This window comes from Ambystoma mexicanum, chromosome 6q (assembly GCF_040938575.1).
Source record: "Ambystoma mexicanum isolate Mex_15411 chromosome 6q, UKY_AmexF1_1, whole genome shotgun sequence".
In the NCBI taxonomy this organism is placed as follows: Eukaryota; Metazoa; Chordata; class Amphibia; order Caudata; family Ambystomatidae; genus Ambystoma; species Ambystoma mexicanum.
In genome coordinates, this window is record NC_090937.1 from 353,810,771 (window position 1) to 353,826,962 (window position 16,192).

A 16,192-nucleotide genomic window follows, 5' to 3' on the forward strand; every position below is an offset into this window, starting at 1 on the left:
CCTTGTTACTACTACGACTATTGTTCCCACTCCGCTACTACCACTACCTCTCAACTACGTTTCAGATCACTCAGGGATATGGTGCCCTGCACACCTCCCTTACTATTAGAAACCCCTAGCGATATGGTGCCCTGCTCACCCTTCAACTACTAACTCCCACTCTACCCCTAATGCCCTGCACTAGCTACCCTCACCACCTCTGCTCCTAACTACTACTACCTACATCACTACTACTACTACTCCACTCCTAGTCTTACCTCTACCGCTCACACTCCACTCTTTCTCTCACACACAACCACTCTACAGACCCCCTCCTAACAATAGCCTCCGCACTCCAAACCGCGCTCTTGCCTTCACTGGTCTCTCGGACGTCCACCACCTCCTCCTGTCCTTACCCAACTAACCTGCACTCACACACTTCCTTAAATACCCCATCACCTCCCAGGATTGGCAACTTACCTTAACCAATAGTTTATCTGGCTCCCAGGGGTGTGACAGAGGAAGGACATAGGAAGGCTTAAAAGGGCTGGTAAGCCACGCCCCCTTTCCAACATGGACCATGCTGGGGTTAATTCAATAATAAATCCCTAGTGGGCTAGGGTTAGAGGCCTCTGTGCAGCCTTTATGTATAAAGAAAAATGCCTGGTGGGTTAGTGGTGGCGTTTCTGCGCAGGCTCCAGCTGACGTCAGCTGGAGCCTTGCTCCTTTGATGACCGGTGTTGTGGTGATTGGCGGGACCCCGTGAAAGGGATGCGCCCACTGACTCCCTTCAGTTGGAGTTCTGTGACCTGCTGCAGCGGCTTGTCTGCGGCCTGGAAGCCACCGTCTCTGCTGGTAAGCAGTGGTGTGAGGGGGGAGGAGGGCCTGCATGCATCCAGCCACCAGGGGGACTGGGGTAGACCCCCCACCTCACCCTTTCTGACAGGGCCACAGAGCTGGCCCTATCGCATAGTGCAGAAAAATAAGATCATATTTATGAATCGTTTATGTTATAATTAGATCTGAACATCTGTAAAGCTAATGCCGACAAATCACAAAACAAAAGTGGTCCAATTACAGGTTTGGTTGCTATGTACTGAACTATAGGTTTTCTGCACACATTTTCTACTTACCAGCGGCCACAACTCTGGCATCCTCATGGGCGAAATGCCTACCAGATGCACGACTATCTGGGTTTTCATTCCACCAAAGAGCATGAACTGTAAAACCAAAAATCATAAAATCATTATTCTTGAAAGGGCTTGTATAACCAGTCACGTTTAGAGTTGCAAGCTGCAGTACACTTATCTTGCCACATACTACAATCATGGAACAAGTTAAGAGGTACACCTTTCCAAAAAAAAAGACTACCCGAGTAAACTGCTAGTATTTTATTATGTAAAAAGACAACTTTTGGGGATCTCCTGTAGAGCATGAACACGCAGCACCTATGTGCTGGATTTTTATAAAATCCAAGCCTAGCTGTGAAGCAACAGAGCACTGTACAAGAAGGGCATGCAGCAATAGTATGCAATAATATTGATAGATTTAGGATATACTTAAGGGTACTGTTGGAAAGATACGGAGAGAGGATACGGGTTATGGAGGGAAAGGTTGATCCAGTCTTGAATATGTTGGTGGATCACAGCTATTCTCCCGCTGAAGATATACATGTTGTGTGCAATCAGACCTGCCTAACTACTGTTAAGTGACTGTATCTGCATCTCAGATTCCCTCCCTTGCTGTTATCGGCTATGAATGAGGAAGCAAAGATGTTCCCTTTCAATTCCCCAGAAGTCCTCCAAGGCATTAAATCATCGAGCAACCACTCCCATGTGTTTCCAGCTGTAGTCTATGCCAATGTTGAACACGTGTATAAGAAGTTTACTGTCTCTCGCTACGATTCCTCACTTCTAACTAGTCACTTTCAATACATTATAGTCGAATTTAATCAAGAAAAATATTCACCATGCAAGGACACTTACTGTAATGAGGTGTCCAAAGCATAAATAGTTGCCTAGTTGTTATGCTACAATGCTAAACAAGAGCCTGACTGAGCTAGCCGGGTAGGGTTAATACTGAACTAAAGCCACTGCAGTTGTGAGATAGGGAAGAGGCAGATTTCATCCCAGCTTGTGAGTAAATAAAGCAGTTGCAATTCATGCCATGGAACCAAGTAAATTTTTTGAGTAGTCCAATAGTTCTGTATTAATTTACTGTAAGAACATCTTAGCACTATTTTTCTGAATCCTTTTCATATGTAGCCCAATCCCACCTACTAAACTTCAAAGTAATCCACTTCCGATACCTATTTTTCCGCTGCATGGTGGTCTAAATAAAGACAAAGAACTAAAAGAATGCAGGACACATTTGCTGGGTGCTCTAGCCCAAAAAGACCAAGCCTGTAATAATCTTTCCTATTCCATACCTTAGGGGCTGTAACTGTAACCATACAGTCCCTTGTTCTCCTTGCACTACCCAGAGCTGTGCTGCCCTGACAGCACTTACTCAGCCTTTCTGCCCTGTTTTTCCCCTCCCCTCTGCCTTGCACTTCCCCCGTCCCTTTCCCCTTGCGCTTCTCGTTATCGCACTTCCACGATCTGAATGACACAAGGCCTAGTAAGATTGTTTGTCTTGTCCTCCCTCTATCTTCCACCCCTTGTCTTGTCACACCTAGAAACACTTGTGTGCAGGTGCATTATAAATGACTTATATCATATCATCTGATCGCAGATGCCCAGAAAAATATACAATGCCGCAGTAAGAAACGGCTAGACTGGCAGCACCCAAATGGCAGTCTAGCCGGGTAATTCACTTGGCAGGACTGCTTTATCATAAATGCCATTTAAAAAAAAGTCATACCAAACTGAGGAATGACTAGCCTGGCTGCACCAACATACCTCTCTAGCCACTAATACCACATATCATGCCTGCTTAGCCTGGACATGGACAGCCATTATAATTTGTTGTACAATCCTGCCCCCCGCACATCCCCTCTCCCTCCCACCCCAACCTCCAAAATCAGCTCCTTGGCCCAGAATTACCCCACATATCCCTCTTCCTTGCCCCAGAGCTTACGGTTGAGGCTCCTTGCCTCATAGGTAAGTACTGGGATGAGGAAGAGTGGGACTAGGAGTAATGAAGATTACAGGTAGCTAAATCAAGCATTACCTCCATGTACCTCTACCTCATCCCAGTACTTGTGTATGAGGCAGAGTGCCTTATACACAAGTACTGTTTCATACACACTGGGACGAGGAAGAATAGGGCTAGGAGTAATGAAGATTACCAATAAGTAATCCAGGCATTAAACACAAGTATTGGTGCAACACCATTGAGTTGACTGGGATTCAGCACTCCCCCCACTCACCCTGAAATGTTGGGCTATGTTGACTAGAACTGGCTGACCTTCAGAGCAGTTGCCAGACAGAAAAGGAGACATAAGTTAAACAGCACATGGGTTTCTCCGTTAACAAGAACCCACAAATTACTAACATAAAGCAATTCACTGTTAGTACCTGCATTCAAATGCCATTTTTTTTTTAGGCAATTGAAATTGTGATGTGGTTTTAATACTTGCATGCCAGGGGAGTGATTGGAAGGGTAGAGAGGGAACAGGAGACCACTCTTTCTCGCGACAGTCCATAAGTGGGTGCTTTAAACCTTAAAGGAGAGAGTTAACTGCTTGTAACATTGAAGCTGCACTAGAATAGTCTCCTAAAAAATGCATAAAGAAATTAAATGACCCAAACAAATAAGTTTGCCCCTCCTCCACCGCCCATGAAGTTGGCACCCCTCCCAACATTTGAAGGGGTAGCCCCCGAAATGTAGGTTTTTTTGCGCCCCTGAACGCAAGCACACACACCATTCACCATATACAGACACGCACACCCAGCCATCCATACATTTAAGTGTGAATTCTTTCACCATACAGGCACACCCAGGCAGCCACCCATATATTAAAGTGTGCACCTTTCACCATACACTTGCACAGGCAGCCACCCATACATTTACGTGTGCACCCTTTCACCATACATGCACACCCAGGCAGCCACCCATATATTAAAGTGTGCACCTTTCACCATACACCTGCACAGGCAGCCACCCATACATTTACGTGTGCACCCTTTCACCATACATGCACACCCAGGCAGCCACCCATACATTTTCGTGTGCACCCTTTCAACATACACTCTCACACACACACACATATCATGGGGTTGAGGGGAGCCCTAACACTTAAAAAAGAAATTGGGCCTCATTACAACTATGCCGGACTGTAAACAACGGTGCTGGTAAGCTTACCGGCACCGTTGTTTCCGGGCTGGCATATTACAGCTCTGCGGGCGGTTGCCGTCCTGCCCGGCAGGTCAGACCTGCCGGGCAGAACGGCACCCACCCGCATAGTTTTCATGGAAGCACCGGCACCGTTATTAACAGTGCCGGTGCTTCTGTGGTCCCCATTCCCATAGAGTCCGATAGGACTTTATGGAAATGGGGACTTACCATTTGCCGGAGCCTGACTTCCCAGACCGCTGGGGTTGTAATCCCCCGGTGTTACCGGGAAGTCGGGCACCGGTAAATCATTACGGGTCCGGCGGCAACCTGTAGGTAGCAATGGCATGGTTGCCGCCAAACCCGCAATGAGGCCTATCGTTTCTTTTTGAAGTCACTCTGACTTCATAAAGAAATTATTTCTGTTGCAGAAATAATTTCTTTATAAATGCAGAGTGAATTCAAAAAGAAAAAACAAAGATTTGTTTTTTTTGCAAAAAATATATATATTTTTTTCTACAAGTCCTGGGAGGGGCCCACACACGTGCTGGTGGGGCCCCCTGCACCGCGGGGCCTGCGGGGGCCACTGTTACGCCAGTGGGACACACCCAAAAACAAAGTACCTTAACCGATATTTGGAAACCCAAAGCTCACCCTAGAGAAGCAAAAACCAATGGTCATGTGGGCGAGAGATTATGTGGGAACGACCTCAAGCTAACAATTCCATATTGAATGCATTACAACTTCAGTTGATCTTTAAATAAAATAACCAATTGCCGTTGAATAGAGCTGCTGTATTGAATTTACTTTATTCAATAGTACCTTTGAGGTCAATCAAGGCCTGCAATATAAAATTAGTGGACCAAATCGAAGAGCCTAGTGTGTATACGTCAAATATAGGTTTTAAAAGCGATTCAATACTGAATTATGTTATGCGATTCGAGGAGGAGTTATGTTTCGGCTATAACAATAGTGTTGTCACAATATCGGCAAAAACAAAAAAAAAGTATTACTGCAAACACCCAGACTCTTGCAATGGTCAAAAATGCCAATGTTTTGGTCCCTAATTGTGTATCTGCAGCAATTAAAGGAGTGTGCACTGTGAATACAGGGTTAGGTAGTATGTAGCAGCCCTCTGGCATGAAGGTGATTCAATCGGTGCAAGCCACTGACAATATTATAGCTGGCACACAGGCCGTTTCCGAGACTGGATATTGGCAATGGCTTCCGGTCGCATTCAAACACCACTTTTTGCAAGAATCCAGTTGATCTGACCTATTAATTTCTTGGAATACGAGGGGTCACGTTCATCTTTTTTGCAGAGGAAGGGTTGGTAGCCATGCTTGAAAGTTTCATGATTGGAGCACTACAAGAAACATGGCTCAAGGATAAAGTACTCTTTGATGGACGTAGTTCAGTTCATCAAGTTGCAACTCAAGGGAAACTACGACGTCCCAAAGGTGGTCTATTGATAACAGTAAAACTCCCATGCGTTGCAAACATGCTGGGAGAATCCAACGCCAATATCTTAGCAGCCAAGTTAGTATACCTAAAGGAGGAAGTCATTGTAATTAACATCTATGATGCTCCGAATATGGTACAAACTAAAGGAAATGTAAGAGTGGTAAACGCTATCCTCACGAAATATAGGTCCAAACTACCGATATTGTTGGTAGGTGACCTTAATGCTAAAATAGGCAATGCAAAACCAAATGGTTCTACTGCCATCTCTAAAAAAAATTCGCCAAACAAGATCGAGAATAATAGGCAGGGGAAATGATGGCATTGCATGTTGGCCGCCCATGGGTTCATAATGTTAAATGGTAACATGCATGACGAACAGATGGCAGCTACGAGGGCTGTTGGTAGAGCTGCCTCTGTCCTAGATTATGCATTTGTAAACAATAAGGGCATTGATTACATGGGTCTGGTATATCGGGAGGAGAGCGACCACTTCCCATTGTGCATACGTCTACTCTGGCCTAGTAGAAGCAAACCATCTACTCAGTATGACCAAAATGGACAAATCTATGTTAATGATGGTGATAATAGAATCCATTGGCATACCAACAATCTGTCGCATGCTAGTGCAGTCGCGAAAAGTGTCCTTTGTAAATTTATAATAAAAGGGAAATCTGTAGCAAATAGAGATGGGAAAAAGTTAATAAACCATTTCTCAGAGATGATGGAAATCATACAACAGAAAGTGAAAGAAGATTGCGCCTATAAGTCCGTACTAGAAAGAACTAACAAAGGCCAATGCAAAGAATATGTTAAAGCAATCAGTAAGGAAAAAAAAGGTACAAGTGAAATAGCCATTGTTGTGTGTAGGGCAAAGCTTGGTCTAGACGCGACTTAAGCATCAAGCAATAAAAAAAGTATTAAGAAGCAATATCGCCAATGGCTAAGGTGGCACAAGAGAAGCTTAGAATTAGAGAGGTGGCAAGACATAGCGCTACTGGCCCATTCTAATAAAACATCCAAGTTATGGGATGTAATTAGTAAAAGTAAAAAAAGAGATGTAACTGTGAATTGCATTTCTGAGGAGACATGGGGAAATCATATGAGATCAACATTGGGTTTTAAGGAAAGCATGAGTGAGAGATGTCAAATACCGAATGAAAAATGGATATGTAAGTCCTCAGTCTCTGATATAGTGACAAAATTCGGGAGCAGCCGGGCCAGATGGGTCGTGTTATCTTCTCCTTAAGCTCGATCCCGACTGTGGGCTCTTGCTCTTCATTTGTTGCTTATGGAAATTGGAATTATTGGCATACTCCCTGAGTCTTGGAATGTAAGTCACATTCTAACCCTGTATAAAAAAAGGTTCTTGGGCTGAGGCAAAACATTTCAGAATGTTAGCCACGCTGGATATTCCCTCAGAAATACTAGCAAGAGCATTATTAACTGAACTCAATGAGTGAATTAAAACTAACAGCATCTTGCCTTCCAACCAAATTGGATTCATGGAAAAATCCTGCACAAATCACAACTTAATGGTGCTAACATCTGGCATTGCATATGCGTGTAAACGCAGAAACCTTAATGTGTACTGCGCTCTGATGGATTCCTCAGCCACATTTGTCTCGGTGCTGAGAAACTGCTTGTGGCTTAAACTACAAGCCTGGAACATCACTAGGGGCCTACTAAAGATGTTGATGCTACCTTATAGTGACACGTCTGTGCGGCTACGCTTAGACGCTAGGGAGAAGTTGTCTGCATTTATACCTACATGCTCTGGAGTTAAACAGGGTTGCATTGTGGCAGCAACCCTGTTTAACCTATACTTAGTGGACATGGAATTGGCGTTTAATAGTCTGTCCTCAACATGTCCTGTAAAATGTGGTGAATGGACAGCAGGATGGCTGGCGTATGCAGATCTGTTGCTTCTTGATCATATGCCAGCTGGCCTTCATAAGCTACTAGATGCATTAGCAGAGTACTCGCACAATAATCGGTTACAAATCAACATTGAGAAAAGTAAAATAATGGTGTTCCCAGCCAAGAATCCACCTAAAAAGCAGGAATGGCATATGAATAATGTAAAGCTAGAATAGGTTAGCAATTACAAATATTTGGGTATTTTGTTGGATTGTAAATTAAATTGGGAGCAGCAATGGTTGTCTGTTAAGGAATGTTGCTAAGCATCCGCTAAGCCATCAGTGCTTTTATAGGCACAAACATGGGTTTTTCAGCACACGCGGTTCTACTGATGTAGCAAAGGTACGTGCAATGTTAATGTATGGACTTGATGTACGGGGATACAGATTTTTATCTCATCTAGTTAAACTGGAGGCGACAATATTAAGAAAGCATATGAGTGTTCCTGCCACCAGTTCGGTTGAATATTTTTACCTTGAATTCAGGATGAAATGTATTCAAGCCGAACATTTAAGTCATTCTTTGATGAGCTATGTAAATCTGTTGCAATTAGATAACGACACTATTGTGGATGCACATATGCGAGCATTTATTAAAATTGATAAATGTTCAACTTTGGGTGTTTTGGGTACTATTAAGACCCTCTTTGAACATTCGAAAGTGGGTTTTGCTATCACATCAAATAGTTTACTCTATGCCCCTTTAGGAGGTGGCTAAAAAGGAAATTAGCAACACATTACAATGAGTGCCATCTTGTCTCTGTGGCATCTAAAGTACATAGTGGAAATGATTGACAATATTACGTGCATCGAGAGCATCCACCAAGATACATCAAAGCGTTTCTCAGTCCCTATGTCTTTAGATCCTATCTGTTAATGAAGTTCAACCAGTCTGAGGTACTTGAGACAAAAGGGTCGTGGCTAGGCCTTTGTCGAAGTAGACTATTCTGTAGATTGTGTGGCTGCATAGTTATAGAATCTTTATATCACCTGTTGATGTGCTGTGAAAGCTTGCAGGAGTTGAGAATTATGTTCTTCAAATCGTATGACAATCAGATTAATATTTGTATGATAGATGAAATATGGAAATCATTTACGCAAGGTGATGACCTTAATCTTATTTATTTTATAGTGAAATTTTATCTGAGAATTGTTGAGATTTTAAAATGTTTAGCTTAATGATGGTTAGTGTAAACCTGTGTAAAACAGGATTGTGTTCATGTATCGATTGTTTTAACTGTCGATTGGGTATCGTTTTAACTGTCAATTGTGATATTTGTATTGTTTTAATTGTTTTATCTGTTGTATATACAAAGCTTGTTAGCTGTATGTATATTAAACGTTATGGACTCAAAACTTTCCCTGTGTGGCTGCTATCAGAATAGGATGCATATGAAGCTTTAATGTGGAGAAATATTTTGTATTCTATTCCCCATAGTGTCTCGATTGTAGCAATATGTCACAAATTGGGTTTACAGCTGTTTGAGAGCCAAGTATGGTGGAGGCAATTCGCTCTCTATAATAAACTTCTTAGCTCCCCCAAGCAGACATCAAATGCGGAATTGGGGAAATTGGTTGAGCTTAATGTATGCCCTCTGAGCGTGTTTACTGCTCACTGTAATCAGCTGTTGTGTAAACTGGAAATATCGCCAGAAACACTAATATCCAATCTGGATAAAGTAAAGAAAATAATACAGAAAAATGATTGGATTGTTACAAGAGAAACCTTGGGAAAGTCCACATTATATGCCCATTTAAGCCTTCATCATAAAATTGCAGGGAATGTTGAACAATAATTGAGGCAGTTTCCAGATAGACATTTTAGAAATAATTGTATGCGTTTTAATAACAAATGAGATTATATGCATTGAAAATTGTAATGTGCACGGATTCGGCCACCTGTCGTTTTTCTAAAATTATTCAGGATAAAGAAACCCTGTATCATTTGCCGATATGTCCAGCCCTTTTGGTTAACCGCATTGCCTATTTTGGTAAATGTACTCATAACTGTCATGGGTGGACTCTGCTAATTTGTGGCAGAGCATCTTGAGCTGTAAATCAGTTGCTTTGAAATGGTCTGTTTTACAGGTTTTTAAAATATGTTTGTAAATTGTATGATAGCTATAAGAGTCTTTTATACGTTTGCTGTTTAGTGATTAAGATTGTCTTCCTGTTTTTTTTGTTAATGAGGTGTGTCTTAATACTATGTGATGACATTTAACTTTGAGAAAGCTTTGTTTTTAAGAATGATCATTTTAAAAATCTGATGTAACACATTTTTTGTAAAGGTTTATTTAAAACCATACCTGAATAAAGATAATACTAAATACAATCTCCTGTTATTATATCATCCTGTGTATAGCATTGTAATTGAGTTAACAATGAACGTAAAAAGCCATCCTGTCCTACATTGGGGGCATAGTCAGTTGCTATGGCGAGTGCATCATTTCCTATTTGTGCACTAACGGACAGGTAGAGGCACTCATCTTCTTGTGCCCCCAAGATCTTCACGTTCAATATATTCCTAAATGCTAGAAGGACCTCCTGGTTGTGTCTGTGACATTGGCTTGGACGATTTGAGGATATGAGTGTAGTGTAACCCTTAGTTTGCTCTCTTTCTTATATGGGTTACATGCATTGTCAGAATGTCAGGCTTCTCCCTCTTGAGGTATGATTCCAATTTCTTCCTCTTCACTGGGGAGTCAGTCCCCTACTATTATTTGTTAATAATTTGAATGACTTGCTATATGGATCGTAAATCCTCTCTCTGTTCCTTTCTTTCTTTCTTTATTCCCTTAGCATGATCACCCAATGGGGAATTTGTCATTCCTGCTGCTCCCTCTCCTCCCTTCCAGTGAAGTGTCCTCAAGTACGTTTCTCTGGGTGCTCCCCCCCGCTGCCTCTTCTCTTCTCTCCCACTTGCTCTCCCCATTCCTCCCTCCATCCCCAAACATAACGGCTCCCTGGGTAGGATCAAAGTTACTATTCACTTCGAAGGGGATGAGCCTCTGGCAATGACCCAATACCAACCCTGAGAGATAAACCTTCGGGGGTATTCTAAAACCACCCTCTTGATTCCTATGAATGCCAGAGCCACTGGAGTCTCTTCATGGACCTTCCCCCCTCCCGTGAGGACTACCAACATGTCTCTCATTCCTCCAGACCTTGTATGTCCACTTCGCCTTCCCTCATTTCTGTGCAGGCCACCCAGCTTCTTAGTGACTCAATATAGGAACGGGTACGTCACAAATTGCGAGATATAGATCCCTATGGAGATATCCACTCTCTGATGCGCCTTTACTTCTAGGACCGGACATCTGGGATTTCACGTGGATGGTCTCCTCTTCCTTTACCTCTCTGTGGCACCCTTGATCATTCCCATGGTTGCTTTCTGAACGGCTGAGGCCTCCTGATAGGATGCAACCGCCTCCACGCCTTCTTCTCTCATCTGCAGAATGCTTTAATGTAATACATTTTTGCTTGCCTTCCCATATAAAAACCATACCAAAAGGCAACCTCCATTTGTACCTAATTTGCTTCTGTATGAAGGATTAAAGCACTGGGTTCATGCCCCTCCTCTTCTCTAAGGTTGATTGTTTAAATCTTGATGAACGTGTAGCTCCGCTGCATTGTTCGTTATGTGGCTGGCCAAGCAAGCTGCCATATGGATATTTTCTTTTTGACCATATGCGACCATGCCCACTAGCACATCTCTCGGTCTTGTGCCTGGTTCCATTCTGCTGGGCTCGGTGGATTCCATCTATAGCGATTTCGTTCTGAGGCATGTTTCCAATTAGGTCTCTGAAGCAGTGTTGTATCGTGTCCTCCAGGTCCTTGTCACCTACATTTTCCAGGAATCCATTACAGTGCCCGTCACTACAGATGCTCTCAGTCCCATTCACCCAGAGGTAAGGCTCCTACTGTTTAGCGGGCCTCACTTCCACCTCCAGCTGTAGTCCCAAGTTAACTGCAAGCTCAAGTCAGCCTTTGCTTTATGTCGGGTTGTAAAGTTGAATGCATCATTAATAAAGTGCTCACCTATGCGTCCCTCCTCTTCAAAGACTCCTTCTAGAGCACCTACGATAGTCTGATCCCCGTCGGGTGCATCCTGAGGCCAAGAACCCCCTTCCTCTACTCCCCCAGTGGCGATCATCGGGAGCATGTCAATCCATGAAAGATCCAATGCTGGAGAACAGGAGTTACAGGTAAGCAACATACTCCTTCTCCAGCATTGGATCTTTCATGGATTTACATGTTTTGAATAGAATATACAGCAGTAACATAATATCAATTAGCACCCTGCAATCTAACCCGTGTTCCAAGCCGCCTGATGGCTGGTTCACCTGCTCGCTATCTACACTGCCGGTCCCCCCTCCCATCACCACTTACCACATTGCAGCAGTGGCCAGTGCCACTGCAGCTGCTGCCTCCTCTCTGTTGGTCTTTATTAGCCGGCATGAGAAGAAAAAAAAGAAAAGAAGATCTCTGCATGGAGCCCCGCCTCTCCAATCCATGACAGCCATCTTGGTAAAGAATTTTCTTTCTGTGAACAGGATGCCATGAGTAGTATGAGCCTCTTTGATAGGGTTTGCGTCCCCTGGCTAAACCTGCAGATTGTCCCAAAGCTCCTAGAAAAGTGCAGAAATTGCACTTTGATTGAAGGGACATGAGCAATCTCATCGTATGCGAGTCTGTTTTAATTGCCTTTAGGTCCTCATCGATTTTTGGCCCAAAGAGTTGATCCTGTTCAAAGGGCATGTCGATGACCTTAGACTGCACACCAGGTTTAAGTATGTGCATTATAGCCACGCTTGTCTACGCAACACTACACCATTTGCCATTTGTTTAAATCTGGTCTCTGCTATATCTATTGCAATGTTAATTGCGTGGTTCGATGCTTCTTTCCCCTCGTGTAATACAGTCAGAGCCTCTGTACGTTTGTCGTCGGTTAAGTGCTCTAAAAGTGGTGCCATCTTGTACCACATTTTGCGATCATATCAAGTCATGATTACTAACAAATTACTAACAAATTTTCTGCTTTTACTGTGGACCGTGGCTTTTTGATGGCTCATCAGGTCTGGGATGCATACCTGTATTCCAGTCTTCCCAAGCATCATGAGGTGGAGAATGGATAGAAGTTGAAGTCGTATCACCTGAATACCCATTTGTATCTGGTGTTCCCATTTCCCCTTGTTCTTGCGCTTGAAGGAGAGAGTCGGCAGGTCTAAATCGGTAAATTTCGGGGAGAGTACAGTGGCTGCTCCAGTGAGCCGTTAGATCTAATTATGGATGGTGCCAGAGACACCCTTATTGGTTGCGAGGGTGGTCGGTGTGGAGAACGTGAACTTCTGCAGGAAGACGGACGTCCTTTGCTTTATACCCTGGTAGGTCCTTCTGCTGTATTCCTGATGGCCCTGGTAAGTCCTGGAGGTATGAGGCCTCTGGTAACCTGCTGTCCATTTGTGCTACTAGCATCTGAAGAGCGGACAAAATCTTTAGAGACAATAGCATCTGTGGATTAACTGCATCAGAGAATGTAGGTGTTGGGTTTGGAACCACCGACATTGGGCCTACTGGTGTCTGCTGCGGGTCGCTTTTGTTGGGGTCCCTTGCCTCGGCGGAGGACCTGAATAGTCATCTTCATCGGAAAAGAACAGTGAATACCCGTGTTCAAACTCTGAGTCTTTCTGGTGCTCCAGAATTGGGCCTGGTAAAATGGAGGGCACTGCAGAGAGAGAAGGGGACTATATAGTGTTTAGCAGAACCTTTTGCTGGACTGGTTGCTGGAGCGCCGTCTGAGGTATTTTAATGACTATAGGTGTCTCCTCACCCCACTTGGGAGCTAATTATTTAGGCATTTGTTCCAGTTGTTGTTGCCTCAATCTAGCCTTGGAATTCTCTTTATAGCTCTGATCCTTTTTCGTGGACAAGGTGTCCTTCTGTGATGTTTTTGATGTCGTAGGCAGTGATGAGTGCTTTTTCTGTCTTTTTCTGGACCCTCAATGAGGTATTGACCAACGTCATCAACACCTGTTTTCGAGTTGTGGACAATGTAGTCGACAGGACACCCTGTCAATGAGAAGTTTGGTTTCAGCGCGGTTAGAATTGTTTTGTCAGTCGTCGACATACCTTTACTTGGCCTCGATGATGATTCATTAGAAACCTCTTTGTGGCTTATTTTGCCCTTGGATGAGATCGTCTGTGCTATCCTCGTGGTCGAACGGGTGGGAAGTGCGGCATGCCCTGGAATTTATGCCAATTCTTTCTTAATTGAGACTAAGAAGGCAATCTGTCCTCAGAACTGGCCCTTTTTTTTTTTTTAAGCGCACACACCTTAAACACGTTATTGGTGGCCACAAGGTTTTTAGATTATTCAGCCTCAGAAGGGGGCTTCTTCCCTTCATTTAGCCAACATACTGGGTGCCTGTGCCCATCTCCTAATGTTTTGGCACTGAAAGTGCCACACATTTCGCAGTCTTCTTGTGTATGGTTGGGGTAGAGACACTAAATGCATTCAGAGTGCCTAGCCTACTTATATAAATGTGTTATGCCACATGGTTTAAATAGGGATTTCTTTTCCTTCCCCACCATGAGAATCCCTCTCTCACTTATCTGAATAAGCAACAGAAGATTGTTGAAACTTTGTTGATTGCAGACGCTCTCTTTTACCAGCTTTAAGTAGAATACGGTTTTCCCTCAGGAGAAAATGAGGTTGAGGGCTCTTCAGCACGACGGGTGGCTAGAATCTTAAGATGTACTCTAGTTGGGCCTAGCTACTCGATGTCCCATTGGCTGGGGCACAAAACACCCAAAAGCATAGTGATGGGTTGCAAAAGCGAACCAATTGTTCTTTATTAAATAATACAATCTGAGGTTACTAAGGATTCCCAGCCTGACGACGGGGAACATTCAAAGCTGGAGAATAGGTGTCTCCTCCCTTTGGGTCTGCTTGATCAGGTAGTGGAACGGATGACAGTTTGTGTGTAGCCCACCATCGAGCCAACTACTTTTTGAAGATGTGTGGCCCATGTCTATGCCAACATTTACTAGCAAAATGTGTGTCATTTATTCAAAATTGAGTAGGTCTATCTATTTTACAAACCCTAGAGTCTTTAGTCATCTTAAAATACCTGCCAAATAACCTTTTTTTCGACATAATCGTTAAACACCCATAATAGGACTGGGAGGCGGATTTTGAAAAGGTTAGAGGTTCACCAGACATTCATCCAGGCATAGAGTTCTTCAAAGTCAAACCTCTAAACCAACTTTTCAGTGCATGGTTCTCCAAATAGGGCAACATCAGCTTACTCAAGAGGATTTTGCTCCCGTTTGTGTCTAGTTTCCAATTTTCATGTAGAGATTTGTAAAAGGGAATAGACCATTCAGTTCTGTGAACATTGCCCATCAGGTCTCATACTGTGGATGTGTGCTTCATGTCTGTTTCAATCTACAACATTATAAGCTTTACACTCTTACTCCATGCTCCCATTATGTCCGGTTCCATCTTAAAATAGGGCATATGCAGCTTTCTTGGTCAACAGTTTATTGATTGTATACACAATCCTTTCAGAAATGGTGCTTTAGGGACACATCATTGCTGGAATTTGCATAAGCATCTTAGTTTGTTTCAGTCTCTACTCTAGTTCGGCACCACTATCTGTAAGACAGAAGATGTAGCCATGCCCCTTGTGCAGTGAGCTCGCAGACCTTCAGGGGGTCGGTGGGTCCTTTCCTGCAAGTCTATAACATTCTGTGATACACAGAATTATTCATCTGGATAACGTCTGTTTGGTTACTGCCAGACCCAACTTATGCCCAATGTAACCCACAAAAAGTTGGTTGTGCGGTCTCAATTTAGCAAGACGTGATATGTAAAAGTATTACTGCAGGTACTCTTGAAAGGTGTGCCAAACCATATCAAATCTCTCTATTTATTGCTTAAATTAACATATGAGCCTTTCTGGGTATTTAAATTAACATTTCAGCCCTTCTTGGTGACACGTGTTTCGGCTTCCGAGTCTTTTAAAAAGACCAGGCTATATTTCAAACATACTATTTAGCCACCATTTACAACTTTTTAAAAGGACAAAGTTGTCTGAAGAGTTAAACCCACTTTTCTTCCAAAAGTTGTTTCTGACTTTCATATCTCACAGTGAATTGTTTTGCCAACCTTCTATCCTCCTCCACACTTCAGTAAGGAGGAGGAAAGACTGCACAGACTAGAGCCTAAACAAGAACTGAGCTATTACATATCACTTACACATGTGTGTGGGTTTTTCTTTTGTATCAGAAAACAATGCCTATGCGACTTGAGTTCTCTTCACTTCTGACCTGTGAGTCGCGTCTCCAGAGTAAAACGGAGAAAAAGCCCCACTCCGTTATTAAAGAGTATTACTGCAGATACTCTTGAAAGATGCGCTAAACCGAGTTCCTTCTCTCTCTCCATTTATTGCTTAAATTAACATTTCAGCCCTTCTGGGCATTGAAATTGACATTTCAGCCCTTCTTGGTGAAATGTGTTTCGGCTTCCGAGCCTTTTTCAAAACTGGCCTATATTT

The 16,192-nt window shown here is 43.2% G+C and overlaps 1 protein-coding gene across 1 annotated transcript in view; it reads right to left on the reverse strand.

Moving 5' to 3' along the window:
• Nucleotides 1-16,192, reverse strand: part of LOC138516032 (protein NipSnap homolog 3A-like) — a 239,634-nt gene that overhangs the window by 65,463 nt on the left and 157,979 nt on the right. The window contains exon 5 of the mRNA XM_069630841.1: nt 1,113-1,199. Coding sequence (XP_069486942.1) covers nt 1,113-1,199 — 87 coding nt within the window. The remainder of the gene's footprint in view (nt 1-1,112; nt 1,200-16,192) is intronic.